The following is a 17,467-nucleotide window of genomic DNA, read 5'->3' on the forward strand; positions in this document are numbered from 1 at the left end:
CTCAGATGTCTGTTTATAGACGTTCTCTGGACTCATTTGTTTGTTCATCTTTTAAAAAACTTTTATATTCATGTGCTTTTGCCACTGAATGTTTTGATTTGCATCTTGTGACATAAGAGTTCCACAAAACTTTAACCAAAATACAAAATCTACTGTTCGTTAGCATCAATACCTGGTGTCGCCACCAGGTGGAGGATCCTCTAACGACCAGATTTGGGCAATAAGTAGCTGGCAAGCAGAGGGCATTGTGGGAGTTTAAATTAGCAACGGACACCAAGATAAGACTTCTGTGGCGCTTGATGGGTTCCAACTATCAGTGAAGGAAACCATTCAAAATGTTTATCCCTGTAACGTCTATTTATAAACATTCTCTGCAGGGATTGGTTTCTATTTATCTAAACAACTCATTATATTAATCTGCTTTCGCCACTGAATGGTCCGATTAGCATCTTGTGGCGTATCTGCTGCGTCACATTCCGACCAAACTTTCCCGACCCGGCTGCACGCTCACGCCGCTGCTGCTCAGCGGCACAAACCTGAGTCCCGTCTTACTTTTGCTGAAGGTCGGAGGGGTCGGGCGTCCTGTCTCTTTGCTTCCCCTGCTGTCAGGGAGTTTGCACACAACCGGCAGCTTGTCACCGGCTCCCTTGCTGCCCCCATGCTTCCTTTTTAGCTCCTTCCTTGCCTCCTCCTCCCCCCCCCCACACCCTCAATCACAGCCCCCCGTCTCGGAGTGCTACTTGAGTCACGGCTACACCTGGGACCCTCTCGCCTCGCTGTCATCGGATCAGCTGCCGACTCCAATCCTATATCCCCTGCCTTTTGTTCTCTGCCCACATATTAACTCTGAACTGCCTGGAGAACAGAAAAGGCAGCAGTGGTGGATGGAAGAAAGAAAAAAGAAAATAGATCAAGGTCCTGGAAAGCTGCAAAAAAAAAAAAAAAAAGATGTCTCTAAATGTTTCTTATGCAACAATTTCTATCCCTCTCACACATTTCTTCTGAAGGCGACACTCCTCGGCACACAGAAGTGGGTATTCTTGTTTGGAAACAATAGCAGGCGTCCTTCTGAGGCAACTGTTAAGCTATTGCAAAGCAGATGCTTTTTTCTCTCGCCAATCAATTTAACACCTACACCTCCCCTCTCCTCCTTCGTGCTGGCTTCGGCTCATCAGTTTTAAATGGCACAAGGCAGTTTCTGCATTGTTCTTTTGACTCACTCGGAGGACAAGAAACGCCGCCGCTCCAGTCCTATAATCACCAATAGGTTGGGTCAGCGAGGAAACGTATCAGAGAAATTGCGCGAAGCCTCTCCGGTTTCTTACACTTCTGTCGAGGCAATTATATTTCTGAGAGTCTGTAAAAACAGGACGAAGATTTGGAAACTATTTTTTTTTTCCTCCTTCCCCCCTTCTGAATCTTGTGCGAGACAGAATTGCAAAAGGGAAAAAGCCATCTGTGTCTGACTCTTATCCCTGGCTTCTCCAGAGCCTGGATGAGCCTGAGCCAGCAAATGTCAGTCGGATAAAGACCAAGCCTGACAGACAGACACAGGAGTTTTGTCATTCCGTGTGTCATCCCTTTGCTAGCAAGCCCAATCTTTGCCGGTTCTCAAAAGCCCCGAGACGACGGAGGCGGCGGCGGCGGTGGTGGTGGAGGGGGGAGGTGGGGGAAGAGAAAGAAGCGTTCTCAGGGTGAACGTCAGGTTGCGTAACTCCTACAAGTGCCACAATAGCTGAAGCGTCGTTGGACGTCGCTCGCTGTTCTGGTGCCCCCGCGGCCTTTGAGAGCTTTCATTATTGTCTTATGCGCTGTGCGGCGGGGTCACCATGGAAACACAAAACGCACCAACAACTCCCCGCCAAAGGATGCGAGGTTCTCCGGCACGACGTTCCTCCGCCAGCCGCCGGTCTGTCTCGTGTCAGAGGAGGTTTGACGTGGCTGGATGTGCAGTTTAGGGTTTTTATTATTGACCAGACGTGTGAAAGATGAGCCGGTGAACGTTCTGGACGGACGTCGTGATCACGTCAGATCATGTCGTCTGAAACTCTGCTGCACACAAACATACGTACGTTTTGCTAAATGCAACTATTTCACATGGACTTCTGCATAAATCTGTGTTATTAATCAATGTTTTTTAAGTGTTTTTCAGGAGCTACTGTTTACTTCCATTGGAGACAAGAGTTTTAAATGATTTATGTTTAATTTCAGCTTATTAAAGTTTGTTCCGGCTGCACCAACGTTTGTTCTGGTTTTTTATAAGTTGGGACGAGACACAAACTCAGCAGAGCCAGAATTAGTCATTCATTAGCTAAAACCTGATGAAAAATTATATTCTGTACGTTTTCTGCAACAACTATGACATAAAGTTCCAACGTACACATTATTTTTCATTGTGTTTGTCATGAGAACGCCACCATTCCTACACTGAATTAAAGATATATTGAATTACTGTCATCACAATATATTTCTCTTTCTTTGGGTTCTTCTGGTTTTCAAAACTTGACTAAAAAGCAAAAATAAAACAGATTTAATGTCCACACTGAGAGGATATATGTGGGCATGAAGGATGTTACCGATTACACGTTTATCAATTCTCATCAATAAGTCGAAGGACATGCAAAAAGAATAAGTATTGCACTCGAGTTGTAGTACCTGGTTGTACCACCAGGTGGAGCCTGTTGCTACTTACTGGAGTTGAAGTAATTTTTGGGTAATACTGTAACAACTAAAGCTGTCAGTTCATGTTGGCAAGCAGAGGGCATTGTGGGAGTTTTAGCTAGCGACAGGCACCATGACGAAGACTTTGGTGACGCTTAACAGCTAACTGTCTGTTGAGTAAGTTGCTATAAATTCAAATCCCCAAGTTGGTATATATTTATTGTTAAACTGCTAACTGACAACGACCTCTGGTGATTTTGCAGCGTAACACAAAAGTGATATAAAAAGGACAAAATGCATTCAACACCAGTACCGTTAACACTGCTTCCTATGCGCTAGTAGTATTAGCCGACTGTTTTTTACAATTTCTGGGTGTTTATCTGCTGCTGTCGCGTCTTTCCTCTCTGTGGACTCATTTTTCACGGCAGTATAAACTGCAGAACAACCATGACTTGAAGGAGAAAGAAATCAGAAATGTCCTCTGTGATATACGACAGTTAAAGTGCCAAAAATACTGAAAAAATTAAAGCTGAATTTCTTTATCTTCCAAAATTAAAAAAACAGAATTTAAAACAAAACCTAGAAAAAAGGCATGTATAACGTGTTTCCAAGTACCCACAGATGAGCAATTCTAAAGTATTTTATTTAATTTTAATACTTGTCTTCTCTCTGCTCTGTGTAAACACTATCGAAATGTTAAGTCTGTGAATTTCTGTCATGTGATCGTTCATCGTGACAACTGCACCGAGAAACGCAGAATTTTTTGCATTTTCACAATCTGGTCAAAATTTCCTGTTTTTAAGATTAACTTTTTCAAGTCTAAGCTTAAACTCAGACCAGATTATTTGATCCAATTTTGCAGATTCTGGCTCAATATCATGAGAAACAAACGTGAAAATGTCAGAAATTTACATTTAATAGTTCCTGCGATATTGTCATTTAAAAAAAAAAAAAAAACTGCTGAAAGTGGGTCAAAAAAGAACATCTTGAAACTCTTTGAAACATCTAGATAAAATTTTATTTCAAATTTTCGACATTTTTGCTTTTTTTTTTTTTTCAAGTTTCAAGCAAATCAGAAAAAACTACAAAACATATATTGCAACTATATTGTACAAAAAATGTGCCATTTATCCATTTTATGTCATTAGTGTGACTTAAATCTTCCTCACAATGGTTATGTAGCTGCTAGAACATCTTTTCTGCTCTTCTGGTGGAGTAGACGATCTGTTATATCGGTGATCAGCTAGAAACGTTTCCTGTGCTAAAGAGTCGCGACATCAATAGTATTTGTCAAGTGGTCAAAGCTGATAAGAAACCAAACGATCGCCTCGAGCTAGCTTTGCAAGACAGAAGAGTCCAAAGCAGTACAAAAAGAGCTATATAAGTTGGTCTGGTTCAAATTCCTGCCACTGATGAAAAATATATCAACCGAAAACGCAGAAAGCAAACAACATGGATGTTGGAAAATGTACTGGACATTAGCATTAGTACCTTGTTTCACCACCAGGTGGAGCCTCTCACTACTAAATACGGTAGAGACTAAATTATTACTACTAGTAGTTCCATGCTGTCAAGCGGAGGGAAATGTAGGAATTTATTTAGCAACTATCGGTTATAATTTTTAAAAATTTATTTATGGACGTTCTCGGCACGGATTAGTTATTGAACTCATTATATTCACATATTTTCACCACCGAATGTTTCGATTCGCATCTTGTGACGTATTTCCTACATAACAGTTCCACAAAACTTCAACTAAAACATCAGAATATGTACTGTATGTTAGCATTAATACCTGGTTTCACCACCAGGTGGAGCCAACCTGATTTGGACTATAGGCAGTTCCATGTTGGTAAACGGAGGCAAATGTGGGAGTTTAATTAGCAATGGGCACCATGAAAACGACTGCTGTGGCGCATAATGGGTTCTGCTGAAGATTTGCATCCCTGTAACGTCTTTTTCTAGACGTTCTCTGCACAGATTAGTCATTTGACTCTTTATATTCACGTATTTTCACCAACGAATGTTTGGATGTCGTAGCATTTCGCCCAACCTTTTCGCGAAATATCTCCAGAGAGCTGCAAGCTCGATGTTCAGCAGCAGAAACCTGAGTCCTGTCTTACTTTGGTTTGTTTGTGAAGAGGGACCAAAAGCTAATTATTGCAGAAAACGAGGCGGCTGTTGATTCGACTTGTTGGAGCAGCACAAAGCGACACCTCTGAACTCCTCTGACTTCCACTACCTGGACCGACCTTGAGCGGATCCGATCTTTGGCGGTTACATAACAGACTAGGATGAGGGCGAGGCCGGAGATTTAGATGTGGACACCGAACCTTCTCCAGCAGAAACTATTTCCGGCCGCTGCGTTCTCCCGACGCGATGCTGCAATCTCGTCGGAATACAGAAATGCAAAAAAAAAAAAAAAACCTGCCTCTCGGTGTTTACAGTCGAACTCATCCGCCGGCAAACACGGCGAGCGGCGGCGCTGAGCCTGTGCACACACTGTAAAGCATCGGCCGCGTCCGTACAGTCGCCGACGCCGGAATCCTAAGCACAGCTCAGGGCGTGCGGATATTAAACTCCCGGGTTATTCTCAGCGACGCCAGAGCACACGTTGCTGCTGCCGGAACGAGGCGTCTCACAAAGTTAAACAGCAAAAGAGAAAAAAGAAAAACAGCCTCCTCAGAACACACACGTTTAATCCTGGAATCACTGCGAGCTCATGAAACAGGAGGATCTCGGAGGCGAATGAGAAGAAGAAGAAAAAATAGAAGGAGAAGCAGAAGCAGAGGCCCAGCCCATGACAAAACAAAGAGATTAAATGACCTGTGAATGTGACTTTCCATTCAGCTCAGACTCAACTCCAGAGGCCTGCTGCCCCCTTCTGGAGGCAGCCCAGACTGCACCTCGAAGCTCCAGCAGCCTCCATGTTCATGTGTTTGTCGGTCGAGTGGACGATTGTGATTTCTGAGTCGTTCGCTCTGCATCGGCTCCTCGAGCAGTCGGCGAGGGCGAAGCCAAGGCGAAGGAGGTGAAGCTGCCCTCCGACGCCGAGGAAACAGGAGGGATTTGGGTTTTTGTTTTTGGCCGAGTGTCAACCGGGGCTCTGCAGGATGCTGCCGAGTCGCCACGACGACAGGAAGGCAGCGTCACACGGGCGGTTTCCGGACGCACGGCGGCTTCTCGCTGCTTTTCATTCATCTTTTTAGTCGGTTTGTGCTTTCAGGGATCATTCAGCGACTCGTTCAACCCAGAACAGTGAAAAGGAAATCGCATTTATAGTCGAAAACTCAGCTTACAGCGACGCAAAACAGAGAAAATGAGTCGATTTCTACATTCAAGAAGCTAAAAACCCTCAATGTTTAGTTTTTTTGCTCAGTGACCGACTTTAAATACTCGCTAACTCACGTAAATGTTTCTAGATTGTTTTTTCTTTAATTTTTGTTGTCACTAGAGGCATAAAAAGGGACATTTTCCAGCCATTTTTCTCACTTTTTTACCCAAACACATCCTGACTTTACAGAACTGCAGCTCATTAACTTTCATTATCATTGCATTTTTTATATTTAAAAGTTATTTCATTCACTCATTAGTCTTTTAAAATTGTCAGAAAACCTTTTAAAAAATCATGCTTAGTCTAAACTTTAACATGCAGTGACGTAAAACAGAGAAAACAAGTTGATTTTTGCATTCAAGAAGCTAAAAAACTGTCAATAATTTGCATTTTTGCGAAATAATCTACTTTAAATCTTCTGCTAACTTAAAAAAAAATCACTGCCGTGAATATTTTGACTGATTAACAAGTTTCTATGTGTTCAGTTTTTGTTTTCTTTCACTTTTAATCGATGGAGCTTTTGAAAAAAAACAGGAAACATTAGTCATATCTGTAGATATTTACACCTACAGCTGCAGCTCATCGTTTTATTAGCAATTAATTTCTTCAAGTTAACTTCCAGTGATGTAAAACAAAGAGAAACTGACCTGATTATTACATTTCAGAAGCTAAAAGTCACTGATAATCTACTTAAAATCATTGCTATTGAAAATGAATATGGGTTTTCATTGATTGACAATCGATTAACGAATCGTTTCAGCATCAATTACTGCCTATTATCTGTATTTACATGTGTAGCTGGAGGAAGTTTGGACTGTTTAAAGTACTGACAGATGATGTTTATTCATTTTAACATCAATCACTCCGTCCTTTTATGGATTATTCACATAAAAATTATAATTAAAGTCTAAAACTTCTCTTGCAAAAGGCTAATTATTATATCAAAGAAGCTAAACACACACTATTACAGTCCAGAATCAGTTTATTCTTATATTTAAGATGCTAACAACCTTCAATATTTTACATTTTGCTAAATAATCTACTTAAAATCTTTGCTAACTTATTTAACTTTTTTTTTTCCTACATTTTCAGTTTTTTGTTTTTACAGCATAAAGCTCAGTTGAAACGTCTTTTAAGTTTCACTTAAGGAGAATTTTCCAACATTTATCCATTTATTTATCACAGAAAGACACATTTTTGAATTATTTCATCTGAAATTAGTTGAAAGAATAATAATAACTAATTGAGTGCACCAGAAAGCATTTCATTTAAAACTGTTCCTCATATTTTGTTGCATTAACGTACAAGAGGGCGGTAAAATATCAGTTCATTTAACCAACACAAAAGTAGATTATTTAACTTTTTGATGCAAAAAACCCCCTAAAAATCCACAAACTTTTCTAAAAATTCCATTTGACTGCATCAGATTGACACATTTACCAAACAAGCGGAAAAATGTGCAACATTACTGTAAAAATGCGGTCACGTCTTCCAAAAATACGGTTTAAAATAGTTAAACATGACGCCAAAAAGAAGAATTAAAGGCAAGTTAATGTAAAAACGGGTGGAGAAACGTCGACTTTACAGCGCCAGCAAAGAAAACGATTGACAAGGTTTTATTTCTTTACATTAAGTTAAATCATTTTACCCTGTTTGTTAAAAACATACATGTTCAACAACCATATAAATTTAACTTAGCCTTTATCGTTTGGGGTGTTTGTGCATTTTAGAACATCAATTCTGGATCATAACTAGTAAAAACACATCTATTGATGGTAAATGGTACATTTTAAAATAATAAATTACACTATAGGTTGATTACAGCTGAAGTAAATGAGTCTAAAGTCTAGTTTGATGGTAAATAAGCTAAAAACTGTGACTTTTCTGGTGAATCCGTTGCAGTCCTGATATTCTTCGAGCTCTTTTTCTATTAGAAGAATCTGCCGTTGCTGTTGCTTTACCATGTGGAAGGTGCTTTCAGAGGGTTCATTATAATGAGATCTTTAAGGTTCTTCGTCCACGCGCCGCTGCCTCCCGACCACGCCGTCGTCAGTCCTGCCTTGTTACCGGCTAATGTCAGCTCCCGGCTCTACATACGGAGCCCTGGGGTCTGGCCTTCGCTGTTAAACTGTGAAACAAGCAGGGAAATCCCAACCTTTTCCTTCTTATCAGCCCCGACGTTTGCTTTTCTTTCTTTCTTTTTTTTAATCAAGGGAGGATTTCTGTTGGCAAAAGGGAAGAAGACGGTTTCTGGAAGACTGAGTGCGAGGCTTTGCGGCGGAGATGGATAAGTGAAATTCACCTCCGCACAAACGTCCGCGGCCCGAGAAGGAGGCAATTTCCTGCAGCTCTGTTCACGTTGCGGCGGTTCGGTCACACCTCGGCGCTCCTCAGAATGTATTGTCCTTCGTTTAGCGCCCGAAGAAAAGGAAGGTTTTAGCCTTTTTTCAAGAGGACGGCGAGAGCTGAGGCAGTGCCAACACAGAAATATGCAGAACGAATGACACTAAAGTCGCAAATACAGTCTGAAACTGTGCTTTCAGTGACATAAAACAGAGAAAACGAGCCAATTCCTACATTTAAGAAGCTAAAAAGACGTCATATTTTGCATTTTGTTTGATAATCTACTATATGTCGTTGCTAATAGTGCTTATAGTGACATAAAACAGAGAAAACGAGCCAATTCCTACATTTAAGAAGCTAAAAAGACGTCATATTTTGCATTTTCCTAATAATCTATGTTCTACCTTTGCTAATAGTGCTAATATTTATAGATAACATAGAAAATGGGCTAATTTCTACATTTAAGAAGCTTAAAAAAACATTTTGTATCTAGCATTTTGGATAATAATGACTTTATATTCTTGCTAATAGTGCTAACAGCGATATAAAAACCCCCACAAAATTAGCTGACTCCTACATTTAAGAAGCTAAAACCAGTTCATGTTTAGCATTTTGTTTAATAATCTACTATATATCGTTGCTAATAGTGCTTATAGTGACATGAAACAGAGAAAATGAGCTAATTCCTACATTTAAGAAGCTAAAAAGACCTAATACTTTGCATTTCGTGTAATAATCTACTTTTAATTCTTGCTAATAGTGCTAATATTTACAGTCAACACAGAAAATCGGCTAATTCTTACATTTAAGAAGCTAAAACACTTAATATTTAGCACAATAATCTACTTTATCCATCCATTTTCTTCCACTTTATCTGGAGTCGGGTCGTGGAGGCAGCAGCCTTAGCAAAGCCGCCCAGACTTCCCGATCTGCATACAAGGACTCTCCACCGACCTGGAGAGGGCAAGCCACCTTTTTCCAGTCGAGAACCATGGCCTCGGATTTGGAGGTGCTGATCCTCATCACGTTCGCACCACACTCGGCTGCAAACCGCCCCAGCGCACGCTGAAGGTCCTGATTTGATGAAGCCAACAAAACAACATCATCTGCAAACAGCAGAGATGAGATTCTGTGGTTTCCGAACCGAACCCTTTCTGCCCCCTGGCTGCGCCGAGAAATTCTGTCCATAAAAATAATGAACAGAACCGGTGACAAAGGACAGCCCTGGCGGAGGCCAACGTGCACTGGGAACAGGTCTGACTTACTGCCGGCAATGCGAACCATGCTCCTGCTGCGGTCGAACAGGGAATGGACAGCCCTTAACAAAGGGCCCCAGAACCCATACTCCCGAAGCGCCCCCCACAGGACGCCACGAGGAACCCGGTCGAACGCCTTCTCCAGATCCACAAAACACATGTGGACTGGTTGGGTGAACTCCCATGAGCCCTCGAGCACCCAGTGGAGGGTATAGAGCTGGTCCAGTGTGCTGCAACCAGGACAAATCCAGACTGCTTCTCCTGAATCCGAGGTTTGACTATCGGTCGGATCCTCCTCTCCAGTACCCTGGAATAGACTTTACCAGGGAGGCTGAGGAGTGTGATCCCTCTATAGTTGGAACACACCCTCCGGTCCCCCTTCTTAAACAGAGGAACCACCACCCCGGCCTGCCAATCCAGAGGCACTGTCCCCGACCACCACGCGATGTTGCAGAGACGTGTCAACCAGGACAGTCCCACAACATCCAGAGACTTAAGGTACTCAGGACGGATCTCATCCACCCCTGGAGCTCTGCCACCGAGGAGCTTTCTTACCACTTTGGTGACTTCAGCCCAGGTGATAGACGAGTCCGCCTCCGAGTCCACAGTCTCTGAAGACGTGATGGCGGGATTGAGGAGACCCTCGAAGTACTCCTTCCAAGGCTCGACGACCTCCTCGAACTCCTCCCAGACCCGAGTTTTGCCTCTGTGACCGCACGAGCTGCCGCACACTTGGCCTGCCGGTACCTGACAGGAGTCCCACAAGCCAAAAATGACAGGTAGGACTCCTCCTTCAGTTTGACGGCATCCCTTACTTCCGGCTGCCACCACCGGGTTCAGGGATTTCAGCCACGACAGGCACCAGAGACCTTACGACCACAGCTACGAGAAGCCGCAGTAACAAATGAGGAGGAGAACATGGACCACTCGGCCTCCATGTCTCCAACCTCCCTCGGGATCTGGGAGAAGCTCTCCCAGAGGTGGGAGTTGAATGGGTTCGGGATGGACAAACTGTGACTAGCACAGAAGTCCAACCACAGAACACCACTCGGGTTCAGATCGGGGAGGTTGTTCCTCCCGATCACCCCTCTCCAGGTCTCACTGTCGTTGCCCACATGGGCATTGAAGTCCCCCGGTAGAACAAAGGAGTCCCCAGTCTGGGCACTAGATATCGCTCAACCTCCCGCACAAGCTCAGGCTCCTTCCCCCCCAGCGAGGTGACGTTTCACGTCCCGACAACCAGAGGATGTGTACGCAGACCAGGCCGTCGAGGCAGCCCCCCTCGACTGCCACCCAGTCCTCTCTGCACCTGACCCCTTTGACTCCCTCTGCGAGTGCTGAGTCCACAGGACTATTCTTGCTAATAGTGCTAACAGCGATATAAAACACACAAAATGAGCTAACGCCTACATTTAAGAAGCTAAAAAACACTATTTGCATTCTGATTGATAATCTGCTTTACATCTTTGCTAATAGTGCTAACAGCGATATAAAGTTGAGAAAATTAACTAATTCCTACATTTAGTGAGCTAAAATCACCTAATATGTCGCATTTTGCTTGATAATCTATGCTATATCTTTGCTAATAGTGCTTAAAGTGATACAAAACACACAAAAATTAACTATTTCCAACGTTGAAAGGGTTAAAACCACTTCATATTTTGCATTTTGTGTAATAATCTACTTTATATCTTTGCTAACAGTGCTAACAGTGATGTAAAATAGAGAAAATGAGCTAATTTACCTTTGAGAAGCTAAAAAACACTTAGTATGTAGCATTGTACTTGACAAAGAGTTATTTCCTACATTTAAGCAGCTAAACAGTGGTATTAAACATGAAGACGATGACCAAATTATTACATTTAAGAGGTGAAAACAGTGAAAAATCACAACTACGTATCTAAAACTTGACTAACAATAATATAAAACACTGAAAATGAGCTGATTCCTACATTTAAGAAGCTAAATCATGGCATAAAACAAACCAAATTATTACATTTATTGATGTAAAACACAGAAATGTCTAAAAAAGCCAACGCTGGCTGTGTTTTCATATCAGAGCTGAACTTGTGCTGCCTGCCAGTGGGAGAACCCAGCAGACGGTTTCTGTTTTCCAGTACGACGGTGCATCTAAACGGAGGTAAAATTGAGCCCATTTTGTTTACAGCTGTTGATGTGTGCTGCCTGCTTAGAAGGAGGCTTAAAGTGAAACACACATTTTCAGCAGCTTGAGGGGGAAAAAATAAAAACATCACTGTTGGGGGGAAACCGAGCTGTTCAGGATTCAAACGACGGCAGAAGGAAGTCGGTTCTACACAAGTGGAGGAAACACCGACAGTCTGAGAAAAAGGCAATCAGGAGGACGAACGGTGAATGTAAACGCTCCACATCGGCTTGTTTGGAGCATCGGAGCAGGAAAAGTGAAGACTGGACTAAACTGCAAATGCTAGATTCAGATCATGTGATAAAAGTCAACAAATAAACAGTTTAGATCTGTTTTTGAATTCAGACAATTTGTAATGAAATTATGTTCAACCAACAAACTATACTGAGTTGATCTAATTAGGTCCTCCTCTTCATTGGAGTTTACTGAAGAGCTGTTAGCATAAACACCAGTTTTTAAGTTGATTCCATGTTAGTTAAAAGGAATTCTTAACCATCATGTGATTAATTAATGTAGTTTTGAACACGCGTAGTGTTGACAAAAATTAGGTTGGTCCAATGAAGAGGAGCCTTAAAATCATTAAGAAGAAAAAATATTAAAAAAATATTGCAGTTTGCATCAATCTTTTTGAGTTGAGAGAACTTCTAATGAAATTATGTTGAACCAACAAGTTAAATTGATTTGAACGAATTAGCTTTTCCTCTTCAATAAAAGGTATTTTAAATTACTTAATGGTTGGTAGCATAATAAAGATACATTTTTAAGTTGATTAATTATATAAATAAACATTTAAAAATAAAGTTTGAGCTCAACTAAATGATTCATGTAGTTTGTATTTATCTTTTTTGAGTTGAGACAACTTCTAATGAAATTATGTTGAACCAACAAGCTTTATTAAGTTGGACCAATTAGCTTTTTCTCTACAATCAAAGGTAATTATTTTGAAACCAATTTCTGTCACTTAATTAAATGTATGGCTGCAAGATTTAATAAAATAAAATATTTTATTTGGTTGGCTTGACACAATAAAGTTGCATCAACTTGATATTATGAGTAATTAAAACTCAAATTTCTGCACGAGTTGATTTAAAACTAAACTCAAGTTGAGGAAACTTAATAAAACTGGTTTGTTCAAGTCATTTTCATTCACCTTGACTTCAGGATTTAAACATAGCTGGACAATTTCAGACTGCTAATTTTTTTTAAAAATGTAAGTTTCCTGAACTTCAGTTTTCCATCAACTAGTTTAAAAATGAAAGTTTAAATCACATAAAATATTAAGTTGATGCAACCCAACTCTTTAAAATAATGTTTGCAAGTTAAAAGATTCATCTAAAGCAGTGCATTTTGCATTTAACTAACTGATGGGAACAGGTTCCTTAAACTACTTTCTGCAGTATTTGAGCTGAATGTATGGACGCTGCTGGTTCGTCCTGACGCCACTAATCCAACAGCTGAAACTAGCCCCCATTAAATGCACTTCTGACTCCAATTTGACGAACGTCTGCTTAAAAGTGCAGATCCCAGCTGTTTTGGGAAACTTCTCGCCTCTTTTCACCGTGTAAAACAATACATTTATGAGCCATTGTTGGAGATTCACGTCTTCTGAAAGCATTAAATGAGCTTTCGGATGTGGGAAGTCAAAAAGACGGCCCGATGCATTGTTGGGGAAACGTCGACAATAGCGAAAATATATAAGAACCGGCGGCTTTAAAAGATAATCTCCTCTGGCAGAGTAATTGACGAGCCGTCATTCAGCAGATGGAATATGTACAATATGTTTTGTTGTTGTGGGTTTTGTCAGAGGAAACTCCAAATATGGGCAGCGGGACTGTGGAGAAGCTTTAGTTTGGGCCATTTTGTTCTGCTGGTGGCTTGTAATGTTGACAACTTTACTCCACAACAACCTTGAATCAAACAGAAAGTGTTCTTTTTTTATCGGATTTTTTGGAAATGACGTAAAAAGTAACTCTGAAGATATTCACAGTGTGAAGGTAAAAATTGCACGACTCCATGAATAAAGAACAACTCACCAGCGCTTCGTCCTCGGAGAGCAGTCGCTCCTCATCGTGGACCAGCACCACTCTGGCCTTGACTTCATCCACTGTTACACTGTAGGGGTTACAACACCAGTGTGTTAGTATTCCTCACAGCTGTTCAGTATTATGGGCCGGTTTCATCACGATGCGCTGAACGTATCAAGGTCATCACCTCTGAAACCGATACCTGTTCACGGGTATACGTGTACCGGAGTACCGTGAGACGTTCGCTTTTCAACCTCACGGAAAACCCAGAACTTTAAATGAATGCTGCACTTTTTCACCAAAAAGCTTCGTCTCCAATCTCTTATGACTAAGAGTCAACCAAGACATCTTGGTGTCGCCCAGATTTAAGTTTTCACGGTTGCATCAAACCAAAAACTTCTTCAGCTTTCTACCACTTACGAAATGTCGCTGAAGTCAAAGCAAGACCTTGAAAGACTCACCATCAGCTTTTATTGGTAGATTAAACTACTGTAATGCTCTCTTCACAGGGCTTTCCAAACAAGATGTTCAATAACTTATTCCCAGTGCTGCTACTCGGACCAATCGGGACGCTAAAGTTAATTTGAGATAACTGTTTGACTTGTGCGTCTCTTTTTCTATTTTTTTTTTAAATTTTATAAATTGTGAATCATTTAGTTTATTTTAAAACTTCAAATCTGTGTCCTTCACTGTTTTTATTACGTCGTGAAGCACTTTTGTGTGCATGACGTGTACAAATTAGGCCGCCTTGCCTCGTTAACCACCAAAATATGTAACCTAGCAACAACAAAAACACATTTTATTGGCTGTGATTTGATAAATTGGCTGAACTTGTCCCCGTCGAATACGACAGCATCTCTTCTCCTGGACTATGAAGAATGCTGGTCGCCAAAATAACGGCCAATCCTCATGAAGTCATTCTTTAGGTACAATAACTTGGGTATATTTAGCTACAGGTGCTTGAAGTGAACTGGTGTAGGTTGGAATTCTTATTTTGTTTTTCTGACATTTTTGAGAAGGAAACAGACATTTGAGTTCTGTTAATACCTGCAACCAAGTCAGCTCTACATCCATCCAGGTGTCACAACCTAAACACTAAATCTGGTTTTCATTCACGATTTTTTCTATAAACAACTTTGAGCACCAACGTCATGGAATATATTATAGCTCCAACAGGAAAAACGCACCACATATAGAGTAGCACATCCGTTTCCTGATGATTCACGAAAGAATCACTGCTAGGGGCAGACTGATTATATATTTGGCATTTTTTCCGATTAGCTGTATGTTTACTGGCCGATTATTAATAAATTAAACATGCTACTTCAGCCTCCTCTATTGGTCTGTTGTCTCGGAAATGCCTCTCAAAGCAGCAAAAGCTGAACAAGAAACCGTCCCCACAAACCACGAAGTTACCTTCTCTCGCGGTGGCTAATGCTATGCTAACTGCTAGCGGCTACGTCTATAAGGCTGCTACAGATTAACCCAAAAGAAAGTCTAGAAAACAATTAATGGTTGAAGATGTGGACTTTAGCGGGCAAGAAAAGCGATAGAACATAACTGCAGTTTCCACATAAACAGAGGAGATAATTTATTTACTACTATTTCTATTTTACATATTCAGCTATAGTTGTTAATGAAGAAGCCTCGTTATAAATGACTGGTTCCTGCCAAAACATTACATTCAACGTAAACTGGTTCCAGATATTGGTAATGAGCCTTTCTTAACTCTTCCCAGCTCACCTCTACAACAGTATAACAGAATTCTGAAACTCGGTGGTGACTTTTGCTTTTGTTGGGCCACCCCAACACCCCTCCTTCGACCGCCTCTAACGGATCGTTTCTGCCTTTCGGTCCATTCTTTAGCTCCGCGGCACAATGCCGCCCAACAAGTACAATCCAAACCCATTATCCTCCAAACATTCAGATCTTTTCTTCGGCCGTCCTTCCCACCTCCCACCCCCCGGTGCTGCATTCCTTCCTCCACCTCGACCGCCGCTAACTGAGCTGAGATAATGACTGGCCGGGATCAATCTCGGGAGTCCATCAAAAGCGGAAGTGCGGGCAAACGCACAAAGCGAGTGGCTTGTTCGGCGACAGAGGATCAATGGCGTGGGGGTGGGGTTGGGGAGGTAAGTGCTGGACGGACCCCACCATTGTGGCTTGGAAATGAGGACGAAGGCAGCGGTCGCTTATATCACAGCGTATAGAACCACTGCATGGTGGGAGCAGCTGTACACACCTATAGCAGGAAGACGGTCATAAATATTAGGGAAGGCGGCGATAAATCCTGACAGAGGGGACGGGATAAAAAGCACAACCTGTTCGTGGGCCTTTGGGAGGCTCCATCATGGTTCATTTCCTGAAGCAGTTGGTCGACGCTATTTATAGGCCGGCATACTGGTACCAGTTAATCCTGCACTGGGCTGCCAACTGCCTGCCAGCTGGCACAGTGGGCTGCACTCGTGTGTGTGTGTGTGTGTGTGTGTGTGTGGCGCTCGGGATGAAATGATGGCGAGGAAGGCCAGAACGTACCTTAATGACCAACGTGCGGAGCGAGGATTTATCCCCGAAGAGCCAAGTGACGGAAAGAAAGTTTCAGGCTCGATGTTTGCCAGCTACAAACTCAAGATGTGACAGTGGCTTCTACTCTCTTTTAGCGCATTTTTGTTGTATTTTATCTGCACCAAATGGGGTTTGTACTCTTCTATAGTTGCATCTTTTATCACGTTTAGCTTAATTTATCCACTTTTAGCTTCTCTGATTAGCCTGACTTGCTATCGGTTATACTGCCTGTTCTATCGGCTCGTCTGTCAAAGAGAATTTGTAAACTCTCTTTTGAAAAGGTGCAAGATGAATGCAATTAGAGAAGAAACTAGACTGTATGTAAAGATCTGTCTGCGTAAAGAATAGTCCGTGTGCAACATCTGGATTTCGACATATGTGCAAAATATTAGCAGCACTTATGAATTTTTCTTGTTTTTTTACAAATGTCCCCACATTTTTTTGCACAATCCACTCCGCAAACTTCCACACTGGGGCTTATTTTATCTTATTTTATATGCTCTCAACCTGCAGCTTATCTTTGCAGATTCCTGTACGAGCTCCGGCGTGAATTCACAACTTTGTGGGCGAAAAAATGTGAGTAAATTTTGCAGTTGAGCGATCGTCGGTGACTAAACGGAGCAAATTCAAAAGTATCTATGTGACATTTGAATTTCTACATATAGAAAAATCTGTAATAAACAGTATTACTGTATATTTCTTGTATATTTTTTACTTTTCCACTGATATTCCTGTATTCCTTTAAGCACTATCCCCCTCCCCGCTGCTTGCAGGACCTTATTTTATGCATCATCTGCTAATATTTGCACAAAAACAAACTCAGCAGCATCTTTGCTTCTGACAAATTCCTCTGCGTGTCACAAAATGCATTCAGAGCTTTATGGAGGGAAAAAAACAGAAGTAAATGTTGTCGTGAAGCAATTATCGGTGACGAAACGGACGCAAAAATGAAATCAGCTCCCAGTATAAATGGGAGAACAATTATCTGTGGATCTGCATTAAAGATAATTAGCAATTCCAATCGAGTGGATTAAGAACGGGGAGGACGTTTGTCATTAGGGACAAAACCGAGTTCAGTTTTTTTCTGTGTAAAGATAAAGAGTCTGCAGCGTTCATGCTA

At 41.6% G+C, this 17,467-nt stretch overlaps 1 protein-coding gene across 1 annotated transcript in view; it reads right to left on the reverse strand.

Moving 5' to 3' along the window:
* The window catches only part of LOC103363892 (glucosidase 2 subunit beta-like), a gene marked incomplete at its 3' end in the record, with an annotated part of 100,363 nt that overhangs the window by 63,343 nt on the left and 19,553 nt on the right, over positions 1 to 17,467 (reverse strand). Inside the window, exon 8 of the mRNA XM_008290844.1 lies at positions 13,792 to 13,870. Coding sequence (XP_008289066.1) covers positions 13,792 to 13,870 — 79 coding nt within the window. The remainder of the gene's footprint in view (positions 1 to 13,791; positions 13,871 to 17,467) is intronic.

This window comes from Stegastes partitus, unplaced genomic scaffold, assembly GCF_000690725.1.
Source record: "Stegastes partitus isolate 25-593 unplaced genomic scaffold, Stegastes_partitus-1.0.2 Scaffold698, whole genome shotgun sequence".
Lineage (NCBI taxonomy): Eukaryota > Metazoa > Chordata > Actinopteri > Pomacentridae > Stegastes > Stegastes partitus.